The sequence below is a fragment of the Staurois parvus genome, unplaced genomic scaffold, assembly GCF_062004578.1.
Source record: "Staurois parvus isolate SC_StPar_1 unplaced genomic scaffold, SC_StPar_1.0 ptg000120l, whole genome shotgun sequence".
NCBI classification, from domain to species: Eukaryota; Metazoa; Chordata; class Amphibia; order Anura; family Ranidae; genus Staurois; species Staurois parvus.
Window position 1 is genome coordinate 6,220,446 of NW_028317916.1, and position 16,702 is coordinate 6,237,147.

General features: G+C 39.1%; 1 protein-coding gene across 4 annotated transcripts in view; it reads right to left on the minus strand.

Moving 5' to 3' along the window:
- Positions 1-451: 451 nt before the first annotated feature.
- Positions 452-16,702, minus strand: part of FAM3C (FAM3 metabolism regulating signaling molecule C) — a 115,703-nt gene continuing 99,452 nt past the window's right edge. For all 4 annotated transcript variants that reach the window (XM_089672112.1, XM_089672113.1, XM_089672115.1 and 1 more), the window contains 6 exons: positions 15,817-15,940; positions 15,512-15,570; positions 13,169-13,219; positions 11,988-12,072; positions 9,064-9,190; positions 452-5,470 (listed from right to left, as the gene is read on the minus strand). In XM_089672112.1, coding sequence (XP_089528238.1) covers positions 5,378-5,470; positions 9,064-9,190; positions 11,988-12,072; positions 13,169-13,219; positions 15,512-15,570; positions 15,817-15,940 — 539 coding nt within the window. In that variant the 3' untranslated portion in view covers positions 452-5,377. The remainder of the gene's footprint in view (positions 5,471-9,063; positions 9,191-11,987; positions 12,073-13,168; positions 13,220-15,511; positions 15,571-15,816; positions 15,941-16,702) is intronic.

Below are 16,702 nucleotides of genomic sequence, written 5' to 3' on the forward strand. Positions count from 1 at the left end.
CAACCACTTTAAAACAAATAATTTCAAACAAAGTTCTACTTAGAGTAGTAGTAGTTATAGTATAGCCATCTTTAGGCTATGTCAAGTCTGAATTGGCTCAGAAACAGGGACAAGAAGCACTGCTTAACAGGGGACATTGTCCCAAAGCCAATAACAGAATCAAAAACAACCCTTATCCTAAGAATGATTCTGTCAACTGACTTCAAAGCCAGGTTCCTTCTAGGCTTTAAATCCCACATTAGACCCAAGTACCCCCAAAAAGAAAACTCTCTTGCAAAATGTCATTAATCAAACTCACAGGTTTCAGTAAAAATAAAAAAAAAGCATGTAAGCATTTGGAAACATTACCTTCCCTCTTCATAGTAGAAAATCATTAATAAAAGCGGAATATGAACCTTTAAAACATAATGCATATTATGCATAGTGCAAAAATAAAAAAACAGTCCTGTAGTAAAATTTAACTAAATATTTATTTTTGCTAAAAATGGCTTCTAATGATATAGTGCAATCACTGGAATTAAAATTAGAAGCAGTGAGTATAAAAGTGTCTATTTACCAAACATGGACATGGAAACAAGACGTCAGCAGTATCGGCAAAACTTCACTGTAAAAACAACTAGTTGCTATACTGTATGTAAGTGCATCAATGAGTTAACATGCAACTTGATTGGAAAAAAAAAAAAAAAAACCACCACACATTTACATTTGTTTCTTAATTAGTTCAGATTTACAGTCCAGTTCACCTTCTTGAACGTTAGAAGGTATAAATTCAGTAATATCACTTACTTACATTTCACTACTGCCTAATATTGAAAACATAAGACTTTTCGTGTTAAATTATTGCACAGTTGAAAGAGAAAAACAGTCGCCATTAGGGTGCATTCATATCCACGCATGTAAAAATGTTTGCTATAATGCACATGTGCACATTATTAATGCATTGTGGTGTGCTTGTAATGTGTAAAGTGTGCAAAATGCGTTTCATATTACCATCTATTTCAATTAAATGCCCGTTTTGGTGCAAATTGCATTTCAAACATTGTTCACGTTCTTGTTCCAAACCACGCAGCACTGAAAAAATGAATATAAAAATGGCTCCTTTCAGACGAGTACATAACTACTCATACATTAAACTGTATAGGTGTGAATGCACCCCCAAGGTTTACTAGTAACAGGCGGTTATAAAGGATAATAAAATTAGTTCATTGTGAGTTCACAGAGTTCTGATAACACAAAGTTTAATTTCTTTGCTGTATCATTTTACATAGCTAGGAAGTACGCAGAGAAGAGGTTTTTGCCGTTAATAAAAAGGAACAAACTGAAACGGTTGCAATGTTCAACTGGTAACAGGCTATTATAATGGAGAATAATTTCATTTATTGTGACATTGACAGAGTTATGGTACAAACGTTCTTTTCCTTCACTCTATTATCTCCTAATTATATAAAATAGAGAGTTCATAGAGAAAGGTTATCTATAGGACCACAGTAAGAGTGGACCGTAGGAACATACAGCCATTAAGATCCAATTCCTGTATAAATGTATAAAATATATCAGAAAGGGAAGTGGGTTTTTTTTAGCTTCACATTTGTGCACATATATAAAAAAGTAATGATATGCTACTGTAACACCTTAAGCACTCCTTACAAACTTGCCACCCATGGCCTGGGTCGGTGTGGTCTCTCAACAATCCAGGCCTGAAGGAACCTCCAAGCAAGGTCATTTAGATACTGCAGCCTCAAGAGTAGACCCAGAGATCTGCAGCTCATACCTTTCCAACTTACGTTCTGTATAGTTATCGCCTGCATAGGAAAAGCTCAGGTGGAAACATGCTATTGCTGATCTTTTTCTTTTTATATCAGAGATGTGGATAAATGGGTCAGGTATGACCCAAGTCCTGGGTACAACCCGAAATCCACAGCTATGTGGTTTTGAAAGCAGAAGCAGCTACTTTTATGCAGGAACCTAGAATTCTCTATGAGCTCTTGGTTTCAGCATGGATGGCTTTTACGCCTACCACTTGGTATGTCATTTTACTTCTGTATTTGTATAAAAGGGACAATGTACATCACTACACAGAACAATGTGGCCCCTCCCTGTCACACTCTGTATCCCCCTTCTCATAAAAAAAAGCTGAAAATAGCAAGACAGAGGAAAGTGATTAAAATAGAACTTCTTATGGAGGGAATTCTTACATCACTTAGTAACACCTTAAAGCCAAACTTGAGAAATTAAAAAAATGTACCCTTGCATTGGGCCCTCCGCACTGCAAGGGTTAAATAGGCATTATGTCTAGGGGGTTCAGGGACTGGCGTTATTACTTACCCTAATCTGCCTTCTGGCCAGCTCCAGTGCTGCCGTCTACTCCCCATGCACCAGTCGGTCCCTCAAGAGTCCAGTCAAATTCAGGGCTAATAACTCAACACTGTGCGTGGTGGGGGGGTCAGTGTGTGGCCATGGCTGTTAGTGACTTAGAGAGGCAGCAGTGCTTGACCTGCTGCACCGCTGAAGGGACCCTGCTGGAGCTGGAATTTCTCTTTATTTCAGCAACCTTAGGCAAAATGATCATTCAAAGTGTATGTAGGCCTAACATTTCATATTCCTGATACGTGCCTGCTGTACCATATACTTGTATGAAAAATTATCCTGTTCTCTTTGTATTGCTTCTTTTGTGTGAACTCCCTGGTGTTCCTGCCAGTCCCTCTGCTTTCCCATTTAAAACTGACCACACTAGACAAGACAGCACAACATGGTCAGTTTTCTATCTATGCTGGGAACTTAGTGGTCTTTACTCCAATCATTAGGCTTGTCCTGACATCCACACCCCCGCCACACACAGCCTTTCACTGGGAAATTCAGTGTGTCACTGTTTAACCCCCCCCCCCCCCCAGGTCTACTGCACGTCACTTACAAAAAAGGAGGAAATTTTTTTTTTTTTTTATATCTATACACAAATGTTTTGCAGTTAATTTCTATTTTAAACTGAATGGGTTGTTTTACAAGGTGAGGGTTTACAATCATTTTAACCCTTGCAAAATAAAAAAAAAGGACCCACCACAAGGGTATATATTTTTTTAATTCCCTTGAGTTGGGCTTTAATTGCCTCCCCCTAATGCAAAGGGACAGACTCTATGGGATTCCATATGGATAAGGCAAAAGGTAACATGGATTTGAAAGTCTGCACGCATGTACAATCTTTAAATTACAATTTCAGAGTGATTGTACTGGTTATATTTTGTTCTGCTTTAACTCTTTTGCTGCCACCAATGGAACTACTGCATTACATTGGCAAGAGTATGCACACAAACCTCTGGAGTTTGTTTTTATATTTACTCCTTGCTTTCATGTAGAAATAATGTAGTTGACTGTAAAGCAGTGAAAGAAGGGTTAAATGTTTGCCGCAGGTCTCTGAACTATAACCATTCTATAAGTACACTGGTATCTTGAGGTCTCCTACCATGTTGATTCCCAATCTGTGTTTGGGTGCACTATCGGGGAAACCTCGAGTTGCGATAAGTTACTTTTACAGTCATGTTCCCAAACTGCAGTGCTCCCTCTCCTACTTATTGATGGTAAACTCTTCCTATGATTTCTATCCGTTTGAGGTCTAAAACTCACAGTCAAGGTACCTTTCTGTAGACAACTTTTCAAGCAGAATCTTACTAGGTTTTCTACTCCATGCCCATGTCTCTGAAGGTCTAACTCTTCCAGGATCTCCAAAGCTCTGGTCATGCAACCTTATCACAGGGTTCTCCTCCAATCATGGAACACATGGCTTTCAGTATTATGTTACCTTGTATCTATGTAATAAGACAACTGAGGGCACACTTCTAATGCAAGACAATTTCGAACATTTAGTCGCTAAAACAACTTTTTGCGCTCACAATCAAACTTGAGGAAGAGAAACTACTTGTTTGAAATGCGTTGGTTATGAAGTACGGGGACAACTGCTGTTAGCATCTGGCAATAAGAAGCAAATCTCTTTGCAGCCAGTACAAGATGTTCATTTGTAAATATAATAAGTTGTTCTAATAAAAAAAATATGAGATGAATACATAAAACGCCAGGGAAAAAAAAAAAAATTACCATCTATAGGCAGGAGGAGCACTAAATTTGGGAACATTGTAGTAAGGGATGCTATAAGTACACTTGTGTGTGTTTGTGAGGTCACTGTGGTAGAGTTGCCTACAACAGTGATTTCTAGCTTTCACTGGAATCCCACAAGTATGACACACACATGCTTACATAGGTCCAAACTGGACCAATGTAACTATGTACAAATTGACATACATAGAATTCAGCTTCAGTAAAATCCGTTCTGGGCAATTGTTTCCACTTTTGCCATGAATTTAAACATTACCTTGAAAAACCTATGCTGTAAATCTGACATTCTATAAATACTCTCCACCTGTTTTTCAACAAAAAGTTTGCATATAGTTCACAGTAGTCCAAACATGGATTCGTTCATCATCTTTGGTGAAGGGGAGCTAGAGCTGCAAGAATCTGTCTACGTTTCATCATACATTTATAAGGAACGCCAAGGAAAGTTTTAGCAGGCAATCGGGCTGATAGCAAGGATAGTCATTCTTTACAAACAGGAGCTTTAGTGTCACAATACAAATCGTGAAAAAAAAAAAAAAAAAAGTGACTGCCACACCTGTTTATGAAACATTCAATATTATGTAACCATGAAATACTGGACATACATATTGAATTATTGTGCTTCTTCATGTACTACAAAGAAGTAAACCTTTAGTATCAATTCTTCAAGAGAGCATCGAAGAAAAATTGATGGCAGCCCATTGAGATCTTCACTAAACTCTAGCACATTGACATTGCTGTTCACTACAAAACCTCATTAGTAAATGGTCCTGAATATGCACAAGGGGAAAAGAAACAAAATCAGTAGACACGGACGTGTTTGTTAAAATTCTACTCAAATACAAAAAGAGCAAATACATATTAAACGGCTATGGTACAAACAACGGTATTCCTAAAAAAAACAAAAAAAAAACCAAAAAAGAAAACCGCCTCAAAATCTTTGGTGGTATATATCCCAACGAAAAAAGCTATTTTTAGAAAGAAAATGAATAGTGCGACTGTGACAGCTCAATGCCTTGCATAACAATCCATTCGGTGTTAAATGTGCACCACAGCCCGGATAACGCACATATTCCGAACTATTCCTTTCTTTGTCTTCTATTAAGTCTTTACAAAAATACCTATTTCTTTCAACAATAAATAAATCTCATTTTCAGAGTGTAGACTCATGCTCACATCAACAATGACTGATGAAATCTTTCAGCATACTAAAAAGTGTGTTTTCTGAGATGCATTTGATTCAAGTCCATTATTGAAAGTGTTCTACCAGCTTCATTTACTCGTTCTGTTTCTGAGGAATGCAGCCTTCCATTTCCACCACCTCTGGCCAGCCCTCATATTTATTTGTGTCTTTATTATTCTTGATGTGCTAAGGGGAAAAAAAAAACAAAAAACACAGAATTAGTCTATTTAAGTAAAAGGGAACTTTGCAAAACCTGAATTCAACCTCCCCTTCATCCCTCACCCCATATCTACAATAAAGGGATTGCCCTTTCCAGTAGTTACAAACAGCATTTTTATTTTTTTTACAATCTCAAATGACATATTTCCCATGCAATGCCACACGATCATAAAAATCACACTTTAAACTGCAATCTTAAAATACATGCAAAGCAATTCCCAAAATGTAGGTGCCAACTTCATGAAGTTATGAAACAATGCAGTATTTTCTTTCAGTTTACATCCCCTTCCTCCAACAGCTCACTTCATCCCATTCCCCACATCACCCATATACAGTGGGGATCAAAAGTTTGGGCACCCCAGCTAAAAATTTGTATTAATGTGCATAAAGAAGCCAAGGAAAGATGGAAAAATCCTCAAAAGGCATCAAATTACAGATTAGACATTCTTATAATATGTCAACAAAAGTTAGATTTTATTTCCATCATTTACACTTTCAAAATAACAGAAAACAAAAAAATGGCATCTGCAAATGTTTGTGCACCCTGCAGAGTTAATATCTTGTACTGCCCCCTTTGGCAAGTATCACAGCTTGTAAATGCTTTTTGTAGCCAGCCAAGAGTCTTTCAATTCTTGTTTGAGGTATCTTTGCCTATTCTTCCTTACAAAAGTCTTCCAGTTCTTTGAGATTTCTGGGCTGTCTGTCACGCACTTCTCTTTTAAGGTCTATTCATAGATTTTCAATTATGTTGAGGTCAGGAGATTGTGAAGGCCATGGCAAAACCTTCAGTTTACGCCTCTTGATGTAATCCCCCGTGGATTTCGAGGTGTGTTTAGGATCATTATCCATTTGTAGAAGCCATCCTCTCTTTAACTTCAGCTTTTTCACAGATGGCATCAAGCTACCATCCAAAATTTGCTGAAATTTTATTGAATCCATTTTTCCTTCTACTCATGAGATGTTCCCTGTGCCACTGGCTGCAACACAACCCCAAAGCATGATTGATCCAACCCCATGCTTAACAGTTGGACAGAGGTTCTTTTCATTAAATTCTGTGCCCCTTCTCCAAATGTACCTTTGCTCATTTCGGCCAAAAGTTTCAATTTTAACCTCATTGGTCCACAGAACTTGTTTCCAAAATGCATCAGGTTTGTCTATATGTTCATTTGCAAAGTTCAAACGATGATTTTTGTGGTGAGGACGTAGAAGAGGTTTTCTTCTGATGACTCTTCCATGAAGACCATATTTGTACAAGTATCTCTTTATAGTGGAATAGTGTACCACAACTCCAGTGTCTGCCAGATCTTTCTGGAGGGATCGTGCAGTCAAACGTGGGTTTTGAATTGTTTTTCTCACAATCCTGCGAGCTGTTCTGTCTGATATTTTTCTTGGTCTTCCAGATCTTGCTTTAACTTCCACTGTTCCTGATGACTGCCATTTCTTAATTACATTCTGAACAGAGGATATTGACATCTGAAAACGCTTTGCTATCTTCTTATAGCCTTCTCCAGCTTTGTGAGCGTCAACTATTTTCAGTTTCAGTTTTCTAGACAACTGCTTAGAAGAACCCATGGTGCTGATTGTTGGGCAAGGTCAGATGAGTCTGGGCATTTAAAACCTTTGAGATTGACATCACCTGGTCTTCCCAGACGATGATTGAGAACAATCCATGACACTGGCAGGTCTCAGCTTTGCAAAGGGGGCAGTGCATGCTATAAATTCTGCAGGGTGCCCAAACTTTTGCAGACGCCATTTGTTTGTTTTCTGTTATTTTGAAAGTGTAAATGATGGAAATAAAATCTAACTTTTGTTGACATATTATAAGAATGTCTAATCTGTAATTTGATGCCTTTTGGAGATTTTTCCATCTTTCCTTGGCTTCTTTATGCACATTAATACAAATTTTTAGCTGGGGTGCCCAAACTTTCGAGGGATCAGGAAGGAATATTTTTCCCCTGCATGAGCAAATTGGATCATGCTTTGCTGGGTTTTTTGCCTTCCTCTGGATCAACCATGAGTGTAGGATTATAACTTTTTTTTTTTGGTTGAACTGGATGGACTTTTGTCTTTTTTCAGCCAGACTAACTATGTAACTATGTATTTGCGCAGTCGTTTTTCAAATACAGATTTTTGGGAAAAAAAATACACTTTAAATGAATTTTAGTGCACACAAACACAAAAATATTAAAGATGATGTTACACCGTTAACAGTAAAACAGATACCAAACATGGTAAACTTTAGTTTTTTCACCATTCCACGAGCGTGCACTATTTTAGAGTACATTCAATTACTTATAGGCTACACTTTAAAAGCCTTTACAAATTTCGATTTACACAGGAGGTCTAATACTGGAATTATTGCTCTCACTCTGATGTTTGCGGTGACATCTCACACGTGTGGTGCAATCGCTGTTTATGTATACGTGCAGACTGACATGTGCCTTTGGTTTTGTGTGTGAGCACAGGGGAACAGGGGCTCTTCAAAAAAAAAAAAATATATATATATATATATATTTTTTTTTAATTTTTTTTTTTATTCTTACACTTTTACATTTTTAAGCACTTTTATTGCTATCACAAGGGATGAACAACATCCCTTGTGAAAGCATGGACCGTGACAGTTCCTCTTTATGTAGAGATCTGGGGTCTATGAGATCCCAAATCTCTCCTCTGGCCTACAAAGCATCAGATAAAACTGAGACCGGTTTGATCAACTGCTACACAAGCCTGCAATGGCTTGTAAACAAAGGAATCAAAACTGGATGTGATGAAATCCTTGTCGCTTCTGACGTCACACAGTGGAAGGAACAAGATCAGCTCCTTTCACTATGTTCAGGGAAGCCGATAACGCTGGTGGTATCCTTACTGGCTCTCCGGACAGCTCCAGCGCTGAGATTCCTTTCCGTCACCTGTAAAAGTAATCCAGCGGCTTTTTAGCTGCCAGGATTACGCTTACATTAAAGGGAATTGCCCGTCCTAAAAAAAATTACATCTCCCTTCCAATTCAGCGACGTACCGGGACGTCGCTGGTCGTCAAGTGGGTAAGGCTGCTCCTGCCAAATTACACTGTCTCTGACCGAACAATTCTCTGCCTTGCATATCAGAATGCTGCAAATAGTGTAGCCAAAAGGCTTTTCTTGACTTCAAGTCTAAACCTCACTATTTAAGCTCTGTCCTTTTTGCTTTTGTTCTGCCCTTCTGCTGTCCTTCTCATTCTTTTCTTTGCATTGACACAAGATTTCTCTCAGGCAGGTCCCATTCTCAGCAACGGATTTCCGCTTCTTACTAGACAACACAACTGCACTTTTAAATTGTTCTTCAAAACACACCCATTCAAAACTGCCTCTTCTCCCTGGTCATTATTATACTGAGCAACTAACTCCTACCATTTATGTACCTTTCCTAATTTTATCTAGAGTCCCCTTGTTTGGAGAGCAATTCATTTATTGAATTGCATACATGACACTTATACATAAGGATTAAAATAGTGAAAATTATATTGCACTGAAATATCACTGGTACATGTGCAGCCACAAAACATTCCAAGATTAGACACTTACCTGTTCAAAAGGGCTTTTGGTCTTAATACCCTTTCCACCAACAAATACCCAGTTATCTCTGAAAGCTAAAGAGTTAATAGCCGAACTTCCAAGCTCTGAAATTAGTTTCCGCGCTTCATCATTGAGCCTGAAAAATGTCAAAATAATCAAATTTATATGGTGGTCAAGTAATCACAGGAAAAAAGTCTAAACAATTCATATTATTTTGTACAACATAAACTGATGCCTGTCAGAAAAGTGTGGAGTGCAGTTGTATTCGGCCTCCCTGAGTCAACACTTTGTAGAACCACCTTTCACTGCAATAACAGCTGCAAGACTTTTTGGGGATGTCTCTATCAGCTTTGCATATCTAGAAAATTAAATTTTTGCCCATTCTTCTCTGAAACATAGCTCAAGCTCTGTCAGATTGGATGGAGAGCGTCTGTGAACAGCAATATTCAAGTCTTGCCACAGATTCTCAATTAGATTTAGGCCTAGACTTTGACTGGGCCATTCTAACACATGAATATGCTTTGATCTAAACCATTCCATAGTAGCTCTGGCTGGATGTTTAGGGTCGTCCTGCTGGAAGGTGAACCTCCACCCCAGTCTCAAGTCTTTTGCAGACTCTAACAGGTTTTCTTTTAAGATTGCTCTGTATTTGGCTCCATCCATCTTCCCATCAACTCTGAGCAGCTTCCCTGTCCCTGTTGAAGAAAAGGATCCCCACAACATGATGCTGCCACCACGTTTCACGGTGGGAATGGTGTGTTCAGGGTGATGTGCAGTGTTAGTTTTCCGCCACACATAGCGTTTTGCTTTTAGGCCAAAAAGTTCACTTTTGGTCTGATGTGACAATAGCACCTTCTTCCACGTTTGCTGTGTCCCCCACATGGCTTCTAGCAAACGGCAAATGGGACTTCTTATGGATTTCTTTCAACAATGGCTTTCTTCTTGCCACTCTTCCATAAAGGCCATTTTTGTGGCGTACATGACTAATAGTAGTCCTGTGGACAGATTCTCCTACCTGAGTGGTGGATCTCTGCAGCTCCTCCAGGATTACCATGGGCCTCTTGGCTGCTTCTCTGATTAACGTTCTCTTTGCCCGGCCTGGCAGTTTAGGTGGAAGGTCATGTCTTGGTAGGTTTGCAGTTGTGCCATACTCTTTCCATATTTGAATGATGCATTGAACAGTGCTCTGCGAGATATTCAAAGCTTGGGATATTTTTATATAACCTAACCCTGCTTTAAAACTTCTCCACAACTTTATCCCTGACCTGCCTGGTGTGTTCCTTGGCCTTCATGATGCTGTTTGTTCACTAATGTTCTCTAACAAACCTCTGAAGGCTTCACAGAACAGCTGTATTTATACTCAGTAAATTACACACAGGTGAACTCTATTTACTAATTAGGCGACTTATGAAAGCAATTGGTTCCACTAGATTTTAGTTAGGGGTATCATAGTAAAGGAGGTTGAATACAAATGCACTCCACACTTTCCACATATTTATTTGTAAAAAATGTTGAAAACCATTTCTCATTTTCCTTTCACTTCACAATTATGTGCCACTGTGTGTTGATCTATCACATAAAATCCCAATAAAATACATTTACATTTTTAGTTGTAACATGACAAAATATGGAAAGTTCCAAGCGGTATGAATACTTTTTCACAGTACTGTATGGGTTTTATTGTCCTTTATATTTGTCATTTCCTTTTGCACAATGTGGAGGAGCCTTGAAAGAAGTATGCTGCAAGCTGCACATAGTCCTAGGTGACAGAGTGGCAAGTCAGTGGAATGCAGAAAGAGGAATTCTCTAGTCTCAGAAGTTGTACATACATTTGCCCTGGAATTCATAAAGACTGGTGCAGACAGATTTTGCAAAAAAGTGTCTCGCATGTGTTCTAAAAGTAGCACATCGTGTGCCAAATCTGGTCTCCCACAGTACATAGAACATGGAAATGCAATTATTTTAGTAAATATAAACTGCTAAATACCTGTTATCAGCAGTTAGTGCAGTCTTGTGACTTCTATCAGTGTCCAGCAGAGCACTGGTTAAAGCTTGTAGAAGGAGTTTTCTTTCTGCTCTAGGAAGATGCAGAACCCCTGACCCTCTGTCTGGACAGTGCTGATTGGACCTGTGCTGATCACATGCACTCTCCCAAGAGAAAAAAAAAAAAACCTCTCTAGCAATACACAGCAAACTGAGCATGTGCAGCATGACTCCACACGATATGTTTTATCAGGAGATAAGAGGAGGACACTGGAAGAAGGGGAGGATCAGAGAAGTCAAGATCAAACAGCCTTTTTACACAATGCAGATGATTAACCCCTTAGGTTCTACAGTGAGTGTAACTGCATATACAGACTGATTTTACTGTTGTGAGTTTAGTAACACTTAAACACCAGAAAAGTGGAGTTGCAGCTTCATTGAGTTTTTCTCTTTTGTATTTAATTGCATATGTATAAGCTAGAAACGTTGTACGAGCAACTAACTAAGCAAAGGATCACAGCAACCTGCCCCTACCTGTACAGTGTGACCTGCCACCTAGATTGGGTGCTGCAGCCCCCAATACAAATTAGGACTTCTAGATATGGGGTGCTTTTTTACACTTGCCTGTCGCACTGTACTGCACAAAGCCAGATGGCCATTTGCCAGATATGGCCACTATCAGATGGTCGTCCAGGTCTTTATAAGCTATTCCTAGTTCCAGAAAGTAATGTTCCACAGGATTTCCAGGAGGGCCCAGCAAAAGTGCTGGGCAACAGGCAGTGAAGTGCAGGGAGGAGTAGGGCCCTGATGGTGCTGGCTACAAAAAGCCAGTGTTACTGTGGTTAGTTTATTGTTATATCCCTCAACTTGCTAGAAGCTCTCATAGCAACTTTTCATTTTTCATTACATTTGGTAGAGTGAAATGTGAAAAAGATTTCTGTTTTACTTACTTTGTTGCTCCATCATCATAAGTTGCCATTAAAACTATCGTTCCATCTGGAATTTTCTTAACAAATTCAATAAAAGGCGCTACATCTAGAGAAACAAAAAGTACATATAATTACAGCGTAAAACCATTTGCTTTTAAGGGTCTATACACACTAGGTGGCTGAACAAAATGCCAGAACCTCTGTCAGAAAAAGCAGCATAACCATTCCCATAGTGCAGGGGTGTCCAAACTATGGTCCCCCAGCTGTTGAAGTACTACAAGTCCCATCATGCCTCTGGGTATCTGTGGATGTCAGAGTCTTGCAAGGCCTCATAGGACTTGCAGTTCTTCAACACCTGGAGGGCCATAGTTTGGACATCCCTGCTTTAGTGGCTTGGATTGCAGAGTTTATGCGCATTTGCTTCTATAAGCGTTTTTTCCCCAAAACATTTCTCTCTGCTCATTTTTCACTATAATCAATGCACACTTGAAAACCCTGAACATTCCTAAAGGCTGCATTTATGGGCATTCAGGCGTTTTTCGAGCTTTAAAACTACTCTTCAGAACGCAAACAAACTTTGGAGGGTTTTTTTTTTTCTGCCACTAAACTCCTGAAAATGCCTATAGTCTGCATTGACACATAGGCTAACAGAGGGGAGTTTAGAGGCAGAGTAAAAAAAACTCTCAAACACCTGTAGCAGCGACTTTTTTGAGCCCAAGTGTGCATGAGGCCCAAGAGGTTTACTATTCACTGGTGAGCTTGATTATTGAAGAGCCAGAAATTAGTCTAGTGCTGCCATCTTGTGGCTGTTTTTGTTAATGCAACACTTAAAACATTCACCATAAACCATCTGCAGGATACAGAGACAGGCTGCCTATCGAGCACCAACGTTAGATGCTTTTGTCCACCTGAATTCATTTAGAACTTGCTTATTTCAAATTTCTTTAGATATCAGAAAATACAGGAGAATTTATGAAGACGAGCAGCTGTGCACGGCAACCAATCAACTTCTAGCTTTGATTTTCAAAGTTTAACTGAACAAGTGGAAGTTAGGAGCGGATTGGTTACTGTGCACAGATGCTTCAGATTCTGGCTGCTCCAGTTAATAATTCACCCCCTCCGCCCCGATGTTCAATGCAGTTTTTCTTTATAAAAATCCCACAAGCAAAAGTTAAAATGAAAATTAACAAATCCATTCTTACCTCCTCCCCAGAGATCATAATACTTGGTTTCTATCAGCTCTCCTGTTTTCCCTAGAACAAACATAAAAAAGTAACATTTTAAAAGCACATAAGTGAACAAAGATGAAATAACTGAAACGATTCATGCAGCAAAAAAAAAAAAAAAAAAAAAAAGACAAAAAGTAAGGAGTAATGCACATTCTTTCTACTCTGTATTTTTCAAATATACAGTTTGGAAACGAGTATCTCAGTACTGGAAAGAGTATCTCACAAACATGATTACTTAGATTTTCCTTCTGCATTCACTATGGGGTACACAAACAGTTCAATAGCGAGGAAACAAAACAGTGCGGCAAAGTCTGGTGATAGCAAAGGAATACTTTACTTTAAGTAAATTAGGTCTAAAAATAGCAATCTTGTCACACATGTGGGCAATTTAATAGAGCACACAAAATGAATGTCAAAACGTACTTAAGAGTTACAGCAGGTCCTCACTAAACCTGTAATAATGTAAGCCCCCTCCACTACTGTTTGTTTTAAAAAGATAAGGGACTATACTAACAAGGGGCAGGATGGAAGATCGTGACGTCACCACGCATGCGTGGTCGCTGTCAGGATCCTGGGATTGTAGTATTCAATGCTTGCTTTTTTCTGCAAGAATGTGAGTGATTTTAACAACTTTTAAGTAAAATTTGTTTATGGGTTCAAACTATGTGAGTGTCCTTGCTCCTTTCCTTCTATCTCTGAGTACTTTTGAGTATATGTGAGGCTGAGGAACATTGAATGCCCATCAGAGGGAGGCTTTTGAACATAGGTCCTCCATTTAAGGGTGGATTTTTGACTCCTCTATTGTGGGGAGTCACATCCATTGCGGTAAGCACATATGTGTACTTGGGTGATTTTTAGTTTTAAGAGCACTATTATTTATAAGATTACTTGCACAAGCGGTGGACACATTGTTTTGCATGGACTTTAGTTATACGCTGGACTGTTTTTCTTTCTAAAAATATATTTTGAATGCCAATTTATCACTTTAGTAGCGTGGCAGATGTTTTGAATTGTATGCCTATTTGGTGTGCTCTGTAGCTTTATGTGCTGCTGCTTTTTCACATTTTTTCACAGAATTGCATTGGTTCCTTTTGCGCTGCGATTTTTATACTAACAAATAGGAAAGCTTGGAAGGTGGCAGAGATGGACCAAAATTCTTGTTAAAGTGAAGGTTGAAATTTGCAAATAACTTTAGATGCCAAGATCTTTAGATCTACCACGTGTTGGTTCCTTTAAAGTGTTACTAAACCCACAAGAGTAAAATCAGTCTGTATATGTAGTAAAGCATGCTTGTTATGCTCGCTGTGGAACCTAAGGGGTTAACCGTCTGCATTGTGTAAAAAGGCTGTTTGATCATTTCTTCTCTGTTCCTCCCCTTTTTCAAGTGACCACCTTTTATCTCCAGACTGAACCGTAGGCATGCACACGCTCAGTTTGGTGTGTATTGCTACAGAGGGTTTTTTTTTCTCTTGGGAGAGTGCATGTGATCAGCACAGAGCCAATCAGCACTGTCCAGACAGAGGTTAGGGGATTTCCATCCTCCCAGAGCAGAAAGAAAACTCATCCTACAAGCTATAGCTACTGGTGGGCTGGACACAGATAGAAGTCACAAGTCTGCTCTAACGCGTGATGAGAAAATGTATTTAGCAGTTTATATTTACTAAAATAATTGCACACCATGTTCTGTGTACTGTGGGAAACTGGATATAGTGAATGCAGGATCCTGGGTTTGAACTGCTCAGGTCTGATACACATAAAACTGTATGCCACATTTATGAAATTAAAATTGGGCATTTCCTCTAATACAGCAAACCTGTTTAAAGCTAAAATTCCAGATATGGATATTCTTGCATTGTTTAAGCAGAGCTCCACCCAAAAGGGGAAGCTCCACTTTAAGGACTGGACTGCTGCTCCCCAATAAGGATTAGCACCTTTGGGAAGCACAGCGCTACTCGAAACCAGGTGGTATATTATAGGCACACTTACATTGGACCAATGTATATATATCCATACCCAAAACTTCCTTCACACATTTTGCTCGATGAAAAATACATGGATGCTGAAAAATGCCTTGTGACTTATGGCAGAGTCAACCATTCCCAGTATAGGTGAACAATGATTTTAACAGGAGTTAGACCATTGCTGGGCTGAGATGATGTTTTAGTGCAGTTACTCATTCAACAAGTACTGTACATACATCTTTAATAATGACATGCAGTAGATGCAAAGTTCAAGATTCAGATTTAGAAATTTGCTTTACAAGATTTGTAACCAAGGCAAACTTATCTCTGTGAAGGTAAATATAGCAGCACTTACCATTCACTAGTGCAGTGTTTATTCCACGACCAACATTGTTCTTCACACCGCTCATTAATCTAAAAATAAAAAAAAGGACATAATTACAATTTTTTTTCAAATGCATGGTCTAAAAAAAAAAAAACCTTTCCCTACCTCTGGTACTAGACACTACAGTCTGATTTATCAGTTATCCAGTTTAGTAAAGGACAAAATAATTTTTTATTTTTTTCCCCTAATAATCTGAATGGTTACTAAAAAATACATATGTTAAACAACAGCTTTACACTGCAAAGGAAAGAAAAGTCTCACAGTAAAGTACTTACACATTATCATCAACACAAATCTTTGGTCCAACCACATTAGCTGCCCCACTTGCAGTTTTAAAGGCAAAATGCTTCTCTGGACAAATCTTTGAAATTCCACATCTGTATCTTGGAGCCTTAGTAGCTGCAGAAGGAAGACATTCTCTATATCAAAGTGTTTTAGCATCTTTATTCCATATACAGATTGCAATCAGACTTGGGGCACAAGCTGGCTTTCAAAAGATTTAAAGGTTCACCTTTAGAACAGCTTACATGTTCCACCCATATTTAGGGTGTAACATGTTACATGTTTCAGATCCTGCCTCCTCTCCCCCCTGATCCTCCCTCCCTGTGACAGCGGGAGAGGGATCTTCTCCTCGCACCCACTGTCAGAATTTAAAAACCGCGCAGCCGCATCATTCATTCACAGGGAACTACGATTACTATTGCTTGTAGTTCTCAATGGACTGCGAGGTGTTGTTAGGTGTCCTTGTACGAGGTGTTATCAAAAAGTTTCAAGACTAATTTTGTAATACACCAACAGATGGCAGCACAAGGCTGCATGCACAGTCAAAGGGAGCACCAACCTTCATAAGTCAGTCTGCCAAAAGACATCAACCTGTGTACATCGAAAGCTGTGCAACTGGCGTTATTCTGACCACGTGCGTTACCACGTCTGCCATTTCATCATGGACAGCAAGTTAGAACAAAGAGCAACTGTTAAATTCTGTGTGAAACCCGTATGCGCAAGTTTCTTCACCGGTAATGATCCTCGACATAAAAGGACAGGTCATCCTCGGCACGCTGACGGAGTTCTTGGCAAACTTCAACAAGGTGGGTGTTCCTTCTGCTCCTAGGTTGGCAGTCTGGGGATGAAGTTGGCAGTAACACGGTGGTTGGAGCTCCC